Source organism: Aotus nancymaae, unplaced genomic scaffold (genome assembly GCF_030222135.1).
Source record: "Aotus nancymaae isolate 86718 unplaced genomic scaffold, 86718_ANA_hifiasm-v0.15.2.pri h1tg000059l, whole genome shotgun sequence".
Lineage (NCBI taxonomy): Eukaryota > Metazoa > Chordata > Mammalia > Primates > Aotidae > Aotus > Aotus nancymaae.
The window spans coordinates 14,601,236-14,615,592 of record NW_026988473.1 but is presented as its reverse complement, the minus strand read 5'-3'; the positions used below and the strand labels follow the sequence as shown (position 1 = coordinate 14,615,592).

At 47.2% G+C, this 14,357-nt stretch overlaps 1 protein-coding gene across 50 annotated transcripts in view; it reads left to right on the top strand.

Annotated features, from left to right (window-relative positions):
- Nucleotides 1-393: 393 nt before the first annotated feature.
- The window catches only part of MADD (MAP kinase activating death domain), a 56,423-nt gene continuing 42,459 nt past the window's right edge, over nucleotides 394-14,357 (top strand). For 17 of the 50 annotated variants that reach the window (XM_064364931.1, XM_064364944.1, XM_064364953.1 and 14 more), the window contains exons 1-9: nucleotides 850-4,224; nucleotides 4,807-5,403; nucleotides 6,158-6,461; nucleotides 6,986-7,117; nucleotides 8,377-8,490; nucleotides 9,208-9,288; nucleotides 12,354-12,532; nucleotides 13,180-13,415; nucleotides 13,617-13,773. In XM_064364931.1, the coding sequence (XP_064221001.1) occupies nucleotides 4,163-4,224; nucleotides 4,807-5,403; nucleotides 6,158-6,461; nucleotides 6,986-7,117; nucleotides 8,377-8,490; nucleotides 9,208-9,288; nucleotides 12,354-12,532; nucleotides 13,180-13,415; nucleotides 13,617-13,773 (1,862 nt within the window). In that variant the 5' untranslated portion in view covers nucleotides 850-4,162. Of the gene's footprint in view, nucleotides 461-846; nucleotides 4,225-4,806; nucleotides 5,404-6,157; nucleotides 6,462-6,985; nucleotides 7,118-8,376; nucleotides 8,491-9,207; nucleotides 9,289-12,353; nucleotides 12,533-13,179; nucleotides 13,416-13,616; nucleotides 13,774-14,357 lie in introns of those variants that run through there. The other 33 variants (XM_064364922.1, XM_064364926.1, XM_064364916.1 and 30 more) reach the window with 7 other exon arrangements.

The following is a 14,357-nucleotide window of genomic DNA, read 5'->3' as shown; positions in this document are numbered from 1 at the left end:
GGGAGCTGGAGGATGGGGAGGCTCTCAGGAAGTCTCAGGGGTCGATTATCTTGGGAAGTCACTTTCAGAGGAATCCGCAATTTGTCGAAACGGGCGCTATGACCCCGTAAGGGGAAAGTCTCTCTGAGCAACCCAAACAGAAGGTACCGCTGTGTGTCCTCCCCTTGGCACGCGTCGGCGCTGGGCCGACCCGGCGCGCCCTCCCGCACCCACGGGCGCCCGGCTAGGTGTGTGCGCAGCCGCTGTCTCCCGAGGTCGGTCCCGCCCCGCGGCGCTCGGCTCGGCGCAGCCCCGACCCCCCGGGCTGAATGGTACTGCCCTGCCCCGGCTCCCCCCCACGCCCGCACTCCGCGCGAGTGGTGCGCGCCCCCAGGTGCAGACGCGGAACTGGCGCCCGCTCGGAGCGGCGCCGCGCGGGGGACATCGGGCCGGGCCTGGCCAGTCCCCCGGAGCTCTGGAGGTAGGAGAGTCCGGGCCGGTGGGGGTCCTGGGAGAGCGTCTGGGGACTCTGAGCGGGAGATGGGCTCTGAGAGGACACCGCGGCTATTGGAGGAAGGGGGTCTCTGAGGATGCCCTGGGGGAGTGTGAAAGGGCGTGGGACGGGGGTCCGCAGAGGACGGGGCGGGGCCAGGGCTGGGGGCGCCCGGGCCGAAGAAGGGGCTCGGGCTGCGGGGCTCGGTTCCTGCTGGGCGGGCGGCGCGGATTCGGGTTCGGGCTCGGGTTCGGGTTCGGGTTCGGATTCGGGTTCGGGCGGGGGCGGGGGAGAACTGTCCAGCAGGTGAGGGGGCTGGCAGAGCTTGCCAGCCCCGGGGCCCGAGCTCACACAAGCACTTGGCGGGTACGCGTGTGCGTGTGCTCGCGTGAGCCTTATTTTTGGCTAGAATTTGGAGAACCACGTTTGATTCTTAAAAAAAAAAAAAAAATGTTTTTCTGTTTAAATTTGTTTCAAAATTGACTTCCTGGAGAGTGAAAATACTTCTGCAGTCGCTCTCCTCCCCATCCTCGTGTATCATCTACCTTCTTCCACCTTTCCCTGCCCTCCCCTCTTCCCCAACCCTGCCAGCTGCCAGCCTCTTTGCTCCAGTTCTCCTGCACGGTGGACCAGTCTGTGCTGATGAGCTTGCAAGGTCACTGCCTGGGGAGGGAGAAGAGGGGAGGAGAGCCTGCTGTTTTGCTCACGTCAGCAGAGATGTCATATCGCTCTCTGGTTCCTGTGGTTTTACTATGAGATCCTGTCCAAAACGAGGGACGAATCCAAAGCGTTGGTTAGCATGGCCATTTTGGCTGAAAAGGCATAGATAACATAAAAGTTTGTGAATCCTAAATCTACCTCTGAGTGGAGCGGATGGTGATGTCAGACTTCAGATAGGTATGCATTTTGAGCTTGATGCTTTTGGAATGCATGAAGATAGGAGCCAGAGGCTCTACGTTAGTAAATATGGTTGAGGCAAGAAGCAGAGTCTGAGCTGAGTTGGTTGTGAAGATGTGAGTTGTGGGTGATGTTAGAGGAGTTAGAGGTGTTAGTCTTTGTGGGGAGGGGAGAGAGGAGAGAATGAGAAGAAATCTTAGTTATCTTTGCAATCTGAATCTGAACGCAGTGGCTGCTGATCAGATATGAATTCTGGCTCAAAATCTTTCCTACCACCCGTAGCTAGAATAATAAGATCTCAGGGTCCTTGTGGCTCTGGAAGGAAATGAGGACTGTGAAAGACATTAGTTTCATCAGATAGTTATCAATGGAGAGGGGCTGAGATCCCACCAAGGCCAGAGAGGCCTGACGCCTACTCTCTTAGTAGGAGGTGCTTCAGGCCTGATCTTTGAGATTTTGGCTAGAGAGGGCTCCTGGTTTTCAATGTAAACCCAGATTGCAAGGTTTAGCCTAGAGGTAGTCTTCTGTAAATTCTGTTTTACTTTAAGATACTTTGGCTTTCACTCTAGTCATCTCTACATAATTCTTTTTTTTTTAATCCTGTGACAGATTAACTACATAATTCTTTATTAGATCAAATTATCCTTTTTACTTATAGCCTATTTCATTTCTCGTATTTTTCTCCCCCTTTCACTCTGCTCAGGAGGAGCTGAGCGCAGCTCTGTTATGGTGCCCCACCTCCTGCAGTTTGCTCACGACTCTATTGCAGTTGGGAGAACCAAGGGACTGTTTGGGTTCCTTAAGCAGTGGTGATGCCTAGAAATGAATATATGGTGTGCTCGGAAACCTGGTGGTGTAGAGATATCACTATCAAAAGCCAGAATTAGGGCAAAGTAGGAACTACTAACAGTTGAGGAAGAAGATAACCTAATTCTTAGCAAGTACTGTCAGTGGGAGAGGTGTCTCTAGGTTCAAGGAGAATGAATTGTTGTGGGCCTTGGCCGACTCTGGAGTAGCAGCTGCTAGCACCAAGCAGGGGAGGGGCTGTGGCTCTGCTATAAATAGAGCTGGGAGCCAGAGTCGCTATGGAGATAAGACTGAATCCTATTACCTGCAGGTCCTCTATTGGGAGCTAGGGAAAAGAGGAAGCAGTATTTTGAGGATTTGAGAGGTATTGCAAATAAGTCTTGTTTATCGTTAGGTAGGAGAGAAGAAAGAACTTCTACTCATTACCTGAACCAGGGTAGGGCCTTAAGCATCCAGGGAGTGTGTATGTCTGTATATATGGGAGTGCCCGCAGCAGCAGGTGAGGGAGTAGGGTGTGTGTGTGTGTATGTATGTATGTATGTATGTGTATACTGTGATGGGATTCTCTCTGTGTGCAGTGAACAAGGTCTTAGTAAGGCCACATGCAGAGCACAGAGGTAGAATCCTGGAACACTAGGAATATGAGAAAAGAACTTCTGCTTATAGTAGAAATAGCCCTTCTAGAAATAGCCCTGCAGTGGGGTAAAACGTTTTATTTAGAGAAGTGTATAGACACTTAACAGGAAATAAATTATAATTAAGACCATGAAATTTTCCTAATTTTAGGACATAGTTTAGACATTTCTCTGAGCACCTCTCCCTATCCTTGCAGAAATTCTAGTATTTCTGCCTCTAATTCATGGCCTCTGTAATGTATAGTAGGACAAGGATTCATCTGTATGTATTGGATTACTGATTCTGAGCTTGAGATTAGAATAGAGGAGAAAGACTATGATTCAGCACCAAGGGCAGAGCCAGTAGCAGTAGCCTCTGGGCTCCTTTCTTGCCTGAAGAGGGGAGAAAAGTGGTTTAGATGAGGCAGTTGGGGCATGGACATTTTCATTTGCAAATCACGTGAGGTAGAATAGCCAGCTGTTGTTATTGTCTGAGCACAGCTAACTAGACAGTCTATATGGTAGTTTCACATTAAGCTGAATGAATTTTGTTGAAACAGAATAATTAGCTTTCCATCTAGACCTAGAAGTGCAGATGAGTGCTGGTTGAGGAGTCTGGTTTGATCCTCATCCACCCTGGAGGGGTCCTGAGAGTGACTTCAATTTTTGTTGTCATAATGGCTAAGTGACTGAGTCCAGATTAGATGGCCTAGGGTCTTTTTCAGAAACAGAGCCCCAGGGGTTAAGCTGAAAATGAAGTTGTTGGTAGGGATAGGTAGGTGAGCCATTATTTAAATACTTTTTTTTTCTTTATAGTGGAGTCTCACCCTGTCACCCAGGCTGGAGTGCAGTGGTGCAATCTCAGCTCACTGCAGCCTCTATCTCCCGGGTTCAAGCGATTCTCGTGCCTCAGCCTCACAAGTAGCTAAGATTACAGGCATGCGCCACCATACCTGCCTAATTTTTTTGTATTTTTAGTAGAGATGGGGTTTTGCCATGTTGGCCAGACTGGTCTTGAACTCCTGACCTTAGGTGATCCTCCTGCCTTGGCCTCCCAAAGTGCTGGGATTACAGGCGTGAGCCACTGTGTCCGGCCTATCTACTTCTTGACATTTGATTGTGAGCTCAGAAGCCTAGACACAAGGCTAGGCACGTGTCAAGTTCTCCTACCATTAGTATGAAAGCAGAAGACCTTCTAACCTCTGCCCCTGGTGGGGAAGAAGTTGAGAGGGATGAGTCCCTTAGGCACAGCAGTGGATCTTATCAGTACTTTTTTCTTATTAGACTCCAATTTTCAGAATTCCTCCTGGGAATGCTGACTCCTTGCTTGGTGCCCAGATGCTTCTCTGAGATGAACTGATGAATTGGAACCATGGTGCAAAAGAAGAAGTTCTGTCCTCGGTTACTTGACTATTTAGTGATCGTAGGGGCCAGGTAATTAAGAAATTTACTTTTATCTTAACATCTGGGATAGCCAAAAAACTTGCAGTTTTTCCCCGTTCCGATTTCCATGTTGCTTTGCGTAGCTCATCTTCCCCTGTTGTTTTACCCCGTTGGAAGCATTGGAGCCAGTAGGGAAAACAACATAGTCAGGTGCATTGAAAACAAAACCCTTCTCGTAACTAACATCTTCCTAATGTCGAGCAAACATACTCTTTATTCCTCAGTTTTCTTATTTTGTAAAAAGGAGAAGTACATTATAAGTTCCTTCTCTGTGTATGCTCTTTTGGTAATGTATTAGCTAATTCACTTTAAAAGGTGTTAATCATCTTGAGGTGTTAGTGACATTTTTATTGTTGAAATCTCCCCTTTGTTTCAGAGTAGTGTCTTCACAACAGTACAGACTTCTCTTAGCCAGCAGCTCTATGTGGCAGGCAGCACCCATGTTTTCCAAGGTGTTTCAGTTAGGTTACTTTATCCCAAATAGCATCTTGAGCTTTATTTGTTGGCTGTGGTTAAAATGTGATAGCCCATTCCATCCTTTCAGGCTGCTGAATTTGTCTTTGTGTTCTTCAGGCACCCGAGCAGCGACAGTGTGGCCCAGACTCCTGAATTGCTACGGCGATACCCATTAGAGGACCACGCTGAGTTTCCCCTGCCCCCAGATGTAGTGTTCTTCTGCCAGCCTGAGGGCTGCCTGAGCGTGCGGCAGCGGCGCATGAGCCTTCGGGATGATACCTCCTTCGTCTTCACCCTCACTGACAAGGACACTGGAGTCACGCGATATGGCATCTGTGTTAACTTCTACCGCTCCTTCCAAAAGCGAATCCCTAAGGAGAAGGGGGAAGGTGGGGCAGGGTCCCGTGGGAAGGAAGGAACCCGTGCCACCTGTGCCTCAGAAGAGGGTGGCACCGAGAGTTCAGAGAGCGGCTCATCCCTGCAGCCTCCCAGTGCCGACTCCACCCCCGATGTGAACCAGTCTCCTCGGGGCAAACGCCGGGCCAAGGCGGGGAGTCGCTCCCGAAACAGTACTCTCACGTCCCTGTGTGTGCTGAGTCACTACCCTTTCTTTTCCACCTTCCGAGAGTGTCTGTATACCCTCAAGCGCCTGGTGGACTGCTGTAGCGAGCGCCTGCTGGGCAAGAAACTGGGCATCCCTCGAGGCGTACAAAGGTACAGCTTGCTGCTGATGCCCAACAGAGGGGAAGCATTTAGAGATTCCATGTAGTTGATCTTTGAGGGGCATAGGAAATTTCCTCTACAGCTCAAGGTCCTTCAGACCTATTTAAGCATATTTAGATAAAAAGATATTTATATCTTTTTTTTTTTTTTTTGGAGACAGAGTCTTGCTCTGTTGCCCAGGCTGGAGTGCAGTGGTATGATCCCGGCTCACTGCAACCTCTGCCTCCTGGGTTCAAGTGATCCTTCTGCCTTAACCTCCCGAGTAGCTGGGATTACAGGTGTGCACCACCACGCTCAGCTAATTTTAGTATTTTTAGTAGAGACGGGGTTTCACCATGTTGGCCAGGCTGGTCTCAAACAGCCTGACCTCAGGTGGTCCACCCGCCTTGACCTCCCCAAGTGCTGGGATTACAGGCCTCAGCCACCTCACCCAGCCAAGAGTTCATCTTACTAAGCAAAGGACTGCTGCAGAGTTAGACCTCCTTCCAAAATTGTGTTTGAAGTAATGCTGAAGAATTTGATGTTTAACGGTGGTCAGGACAGTAAATCTTACCCAGTGTATATTTTCATACTTGCTCTTGCCATTTTATATACCTTCTGGTTCTATCTGAGCTCAGAGACTGGGCTTTCCTAACGATGCTCCTTTTCCTGTTGTCATCGTTACAGCCTCTGTGGTGATACTGGGTTGCAGTGGGGTATCAGTTCCTGATGTTAATGTGTCTGATTCCTGCTGTCTGCTTCTCAGGGACACCATGTGGCGGATCTTTACTGGATCGCTGCTGGTGGAAGAGAAGTCAAATGCCCTTCTGCATGATCTTCGAGAGATTGAGGCCTGGATTTATCGATTGCTGCGTTCCCCAGTACCTGTCTCTGGGCAGAAGCGAGTAGACATCGAAGTCCTACCCAAGGAGCTCCAGCCAGCTCTGACCTTTGCTCTTCCAGACCCATCTCGATTCACCCTAGTGGATTTTCCACTGCACCTTCCCTTGGAACTTCTGGGTGTAGACGCCTGTCTCCAGGTGCTAACCTGCATTCTGTTAGAGCACAAGGTGAGAGGCCAGCTTCCTAGGTCTTTCTAGGGGAGGAATTCTTCTGCCAGTGGCCAGACCATAAACTCTTGGAGGACAGGGACTATATCTTTTTCATCTTTTTGTCTTCAGGAGGTAACATGTTGCCTGGTATACAGCAGGTATTCCTTAGATGTGGGTTGAATTAAGATACTGGTATCATATGGGATGTATTCAGAGGATTTACCATTCATAGGGCTTATCCTTAACTGTACTGACCTAATTCTTTGGAAATATCAGTAGTTCTGTTTCAGTGAGTGGTTCTGGGATGGGCAGTACAAGAACTAGGAAGGTAAGGGAGTGATTTACATATTTCAGGTGAGGGAGGATCACCATTGTGCCTAGGTTGGGACGTGGCAGGCGTGGTGGGGCAGGGGGCAGCAGGAGAAACAAAGCTGGAGCTGTAGGCATGGTGAAGTGGAAACCAAATTGTAATGTTGGAAGCTATTTTCTTGTAAACCTTATTTTATGTTTTGGAGTGATTCTTACTGGATGGGTCATGACAGGTGGTGCTACAGTCCCGAGATTACAACGCACTCTCCATGTCTGTGATGGCATTTGTGGCAATGATCTACCCACTGGAGTATATGTTTCCTGTCATCCCGCTGCTTCCCACCTGCATGGCATCAGCAGAGCAGGTGAGTCTCAAGGCGTCTTCCAGCTTTGTCACCTCTGTCTTCCTGAGGGAGGAGACCCAATGCCCAAAGAAGTTGCAAGTCAGTGCTGGTTCTCAATCCTTTATCATAACTTACTTGTCTGCAAAATCTGACTGATTTGAACTGATCTGGTGGCAAAACTTAAGCTATTTGTAGTTTTTATTTATCACAATAAATGTTAATGACTGTAGGCTACTGGCTACCCTGCTGCAGGTGTTACATAATACAGTAGTTCCTTCTTATCTGTGGAGGATACATTCCAAGACCCCCCCAGCGGATGTCTCAAACCACAGATAGTTTTTTCTACACATACATAGCAATGATACAGTTTAGTTTAGGCACAGTAAGAGGTTAACAACTTCTCTTTGGGCACATATTTGGGGTTTTTTGGAGACAGTCTCCCTCTGTCACCCAGGCTAGAGTGCAGTGGCCTGATCTCGGCTCACTGCAACCTCCACCACCTGGGTTCAAGTGATTCTCCTGCCTCAGCCTCCTGAGTAGCTGGGATTACAGGCACCGCCACCATGCTTGGCTAATTTTTAGTAGAGGTGGGGTTTCACCATGTTGGCCGGGCTGGTCTTGAACTCTTGACCTTAGTTAATCAACTTCCTGTCTCAGCTTCCCAGTGCTGGGATTACAGGGGTGAGTCACTGCGCCCGGCTTCTGTGGGCATATATTTGGCTTCTCTTTGGTGCATCCCACCTAGCATCAGTACCCTTGTGCTTTGGGGCCATTGTTAAGTAAAATAAAGGTTACTTGAACACAAACTCTGATATCATTGCTCTGATAACTGAGATGGCTACAGGCAGGTCACATATACAGCATGGATATGCTGGACACAGGGATGATTCACGTCCCGTTGGGATAGAGCAGGACAGCATGAGATTTCATCATGCTTCTCAGAACTATTGTCTTCGACTTCAGATACGATCAAGCTGCAGTTTTTAATTTATGAATTGTTTATTTCTGAAATTTTCCATTTAATATTTTCAGAGTACAGATTATCTCAGGTAACTGGAATAACAAAGTGAAATTGTGAATAAGGAAGACTACTATATAGAAAAAAATGCACTATTACCTTTCAAAAAATCTGAAAAATTCTGAATTTTCAAATACATCTGGCCTCAAGGGTTTTGGAAGAGGGATTGTATCTGCATATCCTTATCTGGAAGAAGCCTGACTTGATAAGTGCTCGTGATAGGTTTTGTCTTTGTTTCTCACCTTCTTTATCATTTCCACAGCTGCTGTTGGCTCCAACCCCGTACATCATTGGGGTTCCTGCCAGCTTTTTCCTCTACAAACTGGACTTCAAAATGCCTGATGACGTATGGCTAGTGGATCTGGACAGCAACAGGGTGAGGTTCCTGGCTGAGGCACTGCAGAATCTAGAGCAGGATTGCGTTCTAGACCGATCCTGGGATACCTGTTTTTCTTGATTCCTTTTAGGAAGGTCCTAGGTTGTTGGATAGTTTCTTTTGTGAGACTTATTGAAACAGTTTTTTTAAAAATGCTCCTTTTACCTTTTTGGCCAAATAAGCCCTTGGTTAGGTCTCAGAGAATTACAGGTTTTATTTTTTCCAGAATTGAGTGCCCCGCACCCTGTATTCTCCAAGAGCAGTTGGGCAGTTGTGATCTAAGGACCATTACATGTGGTATAGATCATCTCTTAATGGTTTCCCTGGGGCATAGTTTCCAGTAAGAAACTGTCTTTCAGTGCAGACTTAATGAATTATATGAACATTCTATAGTGTGAGTACATTCAAACTTGGGTGGGAAGTCGTTATGTGTGTTCATTGTAAAACTTAAAAAAAAAAAAGTGTAAATAAAATAAGTGAAAAGAAAAACCATAATTCTGTTATCTAGAGATAATAACCAATAGTATTTAAGTATATTTCTTTTCAGATGGATATGTATATCATATATGTGGGTGTACATATATCTTATTGTGCAGTTATGTAATGTGTATTCATTTGTATAATAATATTGTATATACATCTTACTTTCTCTTATATAAGTGAAATTCCTGAGCAATAAATTCTAAGGTCACATCTTTTATCATTTCTCCGGTGTAGGTGATTGCCCCCACCAATGCAGAAGTGCTGCCTATCCTACCAGAACCAGAATCATTAGAGCTGAAAAAGCATTTAAAGCAGGTAGGTGAAGAATGAAGGAAAGAAAGGGGAGTAATAGATGCTGTGGGACTGCTATCAGAAGACAACTATTCTCAGAGCCGGTTTCCTGTCAAATTTCAAGTGGTGTAGATATTCTTCACCCTGGATGGGCTTAAGAAAAGGCCTATCCCATGCTGGATGGGAGAGTGAATCTCAGAGTGTTTCTGATTCTAATTCATTGTATGCCTTACCATCTTCTAATGCTTATGATGCTGCATAAAATAGCCCTCCACTTTCTGTTTCTTGTATGTGTGCCACTCTCTATGGCCTCAGAACATTTTCTCCGTCTCGTTAGGTGGGCGTTAGTGTGGACTGTCTGGCTACTCTTACGTCATCTTCTAGAATTGATCCTGAGGTTCCTTTCTTCAAAAATTCCTTTCTTTGGCTGGGTGCGATGGCTCACGCCTGTCTGTAATCCCAGCACTTTGGGAGGCCAAGGCGGGCGGATCACAAGGTCAGGAGTTTGAGACCAGCCTGGCCAATATGGCAAAACCCCATCTCTACTAAAAATACAAAAATTAGCCAGCTGTGGTGGCAGCCACCTGCAGTCCCAGCTACTTGGGAGGCTGAGGCAGGAGAATTACTTGAATCTGGGAGGTGGAGGTTGCAGTGAGCCAAGATCATGACACTGCATGCCAGCCTGGGCAACTGAGCGAGACTCTGTCTAAAAAACAAAACAAACAAACAAAAAAATTCTTTTCTTTGAGTAATCTCTCACATCCATTTTTTATTGATTGATTTTCTTCTTCCTCTGCATGCTGAACACAGTACCTGAAGGTAACACGTGACAAAGCTTCATTCCCTTCCCCTGCCTACTGTGTTGTGTAGGACCTCCAGTAGATACCACTGTGTTTATTTTTAGAAATCCCTGCTCAGTTAAAGGGCCTGTAGAAATCTTTTTCTGTGTTGTCTGAAGTACTTAGTAGTGCCTCTAGATGCTGTGTTTGGGTTTAAATGCATCATTTTGTATCATTCCTCTCACCTCAGTTGCTTTATCACTGCTGATATAATATGATACCTTGTTACTACAGAGTCTGATGGGAATTGTAAGTTCAGAAAGTTCTCTAGCTGCCTTTACTTGCTGTATTTTCAGTCTTGATGATTGCTTTAGTATGACTAATGAGATGGGAAAGTTAATATATGGAATTATATTGTATTTATTTATTTTGAGATGGAGTCCTGGTTTGTCACCAGGCTGGGGTGCAGTGGCGTGATCTCAGATTGCTGCAACCTCTGCCTCCCGGGTTCAAAAGAATCTCTTGCCTTAGCTTCCCAAGTAGCTGGGATTACAGGCACACACCACCATGCCCAGCTAATTTGTTAGTATTTTTAGTGGAGATGGGGTTTCACCATGTTAGCCAGTCTGGTATCGAACTCCTGACTTCAGGTGATCTGCTCACATTGGCCTTGCAAAGTACTGGGGTTACAAATGTGAGCCACTGCACCCAGCTGGAATTATATTTTAAATGTTTGTAGGAGCTAAGATCCTTGGACTCATTGATCCTGTGTTCTAACCCCTGCTATTAAAAGTGTGGTTTGTGGACCAGCAAAATTAGTGTCACCTGGGCTTGTTAAAGTGCAGGATCACCCTAGGCAAATTGAATGGGGATCTGCATTTTAGCAATCTCCCCGGGTGATTCCTCACCTCACTCACATTTGAGATGCACTGCTGCCCTTGACCAGTGGTCTTAACCCTGCCCCATGGAGTCTCTGAGGGGCTGATTTAGCTTGGAAGCCCTGAGCATGTGAGGCTCTGCTTTCTTTGTCCTTCAGAGCAGCTGTTTTCAAAATCCATTCTACGTATTTTCACATAGATTCCAATTTTGAAAAACATTTAGGTACTAATAATTTTTTTTGCGGGGGGACAGAGTCTTGCTCTGTCGCCCAGGCTGGGGTGCAGTGGTGTGATCTCAGCTCCGCCTCCCGGGTTCAAGCGCTTCTCCTGCCTCAGCCTCCTGAGTAGCTGGAATTACAGGCACGTGCCACCATGCCCAGCTAATTTTTGTATTTTTTTTAGTAGAGATGGGGTTTTACCATGTTGGTCAGGCTGGTCTCGAACTCCTGACCTCGTGAGCTGTCCACCTTGGCCTCCCAAAGCGCTGGGATTACAGGCGTGAGCCGCCGCGCCCGGCCAATGACTAATAATTTTGAAAACTACCGTCCTGGACTTCAGATATGTTCAGGTTGCCTTCAGCTAGGTTGTCTTAAGATGGAGAGCTACCACGCCTGTAATCCCAGCACTTTGGGAGGCCGAGGCGGGTGGATCACGAGGTCAAGAGATCGAGACCATCCTGGTCAACATGGTGAAACCCCGTCTCTACTAAAAATACAAAAAATTAGCTGGGCACGGTAGTGCGTGCCTGTAATCCCAGCTACTCAGGAGGCTGAGGCAGGAGAATTACCTGAACCCAGGAGGCGGAGGTTGCAGTGAGCCGAGATCGTGCCATTGCACTCCAGCCTGGGTAACAAGAGCGAAACTCTGTCTCAAAAAAAAAAAAAAAAAAGATGGAGAGCTACATAGTTCAGACTGTTTTCTTTTTTTGAGACGGGGTTTCACTCTTGTTGCTCAGGCTGGAGTGCGGTGGTGCCATCTCGGCTCACTGCAGCCTCCACCTCCCGGGTTCATGCGATTGTCCTGTCTCAGCCTCCCTAGAAGCTGGGATTAAAGGTGCATGCCACCATCCTCCACTAATTTTTGTATTTTTAGTAGAGATGGAGGTTCATCATATTGGTCAGGCTGGTCTTGAACTCCTGACCTCAGGTGTGGTCTTGGCCTCCCAAAGTGCTGGGATTACAGGTATGAGCCACGGTGCCCAGCCAGTTCAGACTGTTTTCTAAAGGCTGAAATATTTGGACTTTTATTTCAGGGATGAAAGGTCTGAAGCAGATTAACCATGATTTGCAAATTAGCACTGTTCTTTGTTGTAGAACTTTTTGACCAGAGAACAGGTGGTAGAAGACTTCAGGAAGACTCTTTCCTTGGAGTTGAGATTTGCTAGCTCCCCAGGAATGTACCTTGTATAAGGAATTTTCTTGTTGTTCTACAGGCCTTGGCCAGCATGAGTCTCAATACCCAGCCCATCCTCAATCTGGAGAAATTTCATGAGGGCCAGGAGATCCCTCTTCTCTTGGGAAGGCCTTCTAATGACCTACAGTCCACACCCTCCACTGAATTCAACCCACTCATCTATGGCAATGATGTGGATTCTGTGGATGTTGCAACCAGGTAAGACCAAGCTGACTGTATAATCATGAGTTCTTAAATTGATCTCTTTGCTCTCTCAGTGACCTTGGGGCAGACTATTTCCTGAACCAGGGTTTTTTTTTTTGTTTTGGGGAGATGGAGTCTCGCTCTTGTTGGAGTGCAGTGGCACAGTCCCAGCTCACTACAGCTTCCATCTCCTGAGTTCAAGCGATTCTCCTGCCTCAGCCCCCTGAGTGGCTGGGATTACAGGTGCCCACCACCAAGTCCGGCTAATTTTTATACTTTTAGTAGAGACGGCATTTCACCATGTTGGCCAGGCTGGTCTTGAATTCTTGAACCAGTCTGGTCTTGATCCACCCGCCTCGGCCTCCCAAAGTGCTGGGATTATAGGCATGAGCCACCACACCCAGCCCAGGGTTTCTGTATATATAGAATATGTACCATAATTGGTTGTTATTTTCTACCATAGTAAAAGCAAAGTGAAGAAATAGTAAACCATGTGCTCAGGATGATGAGGGAGCTGATAATTCTTTAAGCTACCTCTCCCCTTGATGTTGGAAGCCTGTTAAATGATGGCTTTGGAAGGTGTTCTAAGACTTTGGATCATGGGAATCCTTATCCTACAGGACATGGGTCTCGAATTTTCTCATCATCTCCTTCTTCCCCAGGGTCGCCATGGTACGGTTTTTCAACTCTGCCAACGTGCTGCAGGGGTTTCAGATGCACACACGTACCCTGCGCCTCTTCCCTCGGCCTGTGGTGGCTTTTCAAGCTGGCTCCTTTCTAGCCTCACGTCCCCGGCAGACTCCTTTTGCCGAGAAATTGGCCAGGACTCAGGCTGTGGAGTACTTTGGGGAATGGATCCTTAACCCCACCAACTATGCCTTTCAGCGAATTCACAACAGTGAGTCCACCTGCCCTCCGCTCTGCTTTGCTCTGCCTTCTGCCTCTGTCCTCCTGATGGACTTTGCTTTTTCCTTTGCTAATCTTTGACCTTTCCCTTCTATCCTTGCTCTGCTTTAGACCTTTTCTTGCCTTTCTTTCAGGTGTTGCTTGCCTTTTCTTCCTTGCTGCTGACTCTCTATTCTTTTCCCTCATGGGATAGATATGTTTGATCCAGCCCTGATTGGTGACAAGCCAAAGTGGTATGCTCATCAGCTGCAGCCCATCCACTATCGCGTCTATGACAGCAATTCCCAGCTGGCTGAGGCCCTGAGTGTACCACCAGAGCGGGAATCTGACTCTGAACCTACTGATGATAGGTGAGCATCCTCAGAGCAGCAGACAGGTTTTTAAGGTAAAGAGGCTCTCACTAGCCTTTCTTTAGCACAGAGGAGGTAAACTCTCATAGGCTTCCCATATCAGTTTTTGTGTGTGTGTGTGACAGTCTTGCCGCTCTGTCACCCAGGCTGGAGTGCAGTGATGTGATCTCAGCTCACTGTAACCTCTGCCTCCCAGGTTCAAGCGATTCTCCTGCCTCCACCTTCTGAGTAGCTGAGACTACAGGTGCCGCCACCTCACCTGGCTAATTTTTGTGTGTGTATATATATATATATTGAGCTGGAGTGCAATGGCACGATCTCAGCTCACTGCAACCTCTGCCTCCTGGGTTCAGGTGATTCTCCTGCCTCAGCCTCATGAGTAGCTGGGATTATAGGCACATGCCACCATGCCCAGCTAATTTATTATATTTTTAGTAGAGACAGGGTTTCACCATGTTGACCAGACTGGTCTCAAACTCCTGACCTCAAGTGATCTACCTGCCTTGGTCTCCAAAAGTGCTGGGATTATGGGCGCGAGCCACTGTGCTCAGCTACTTTTTTTTTTTTGAGACAGAGTCTTGCTC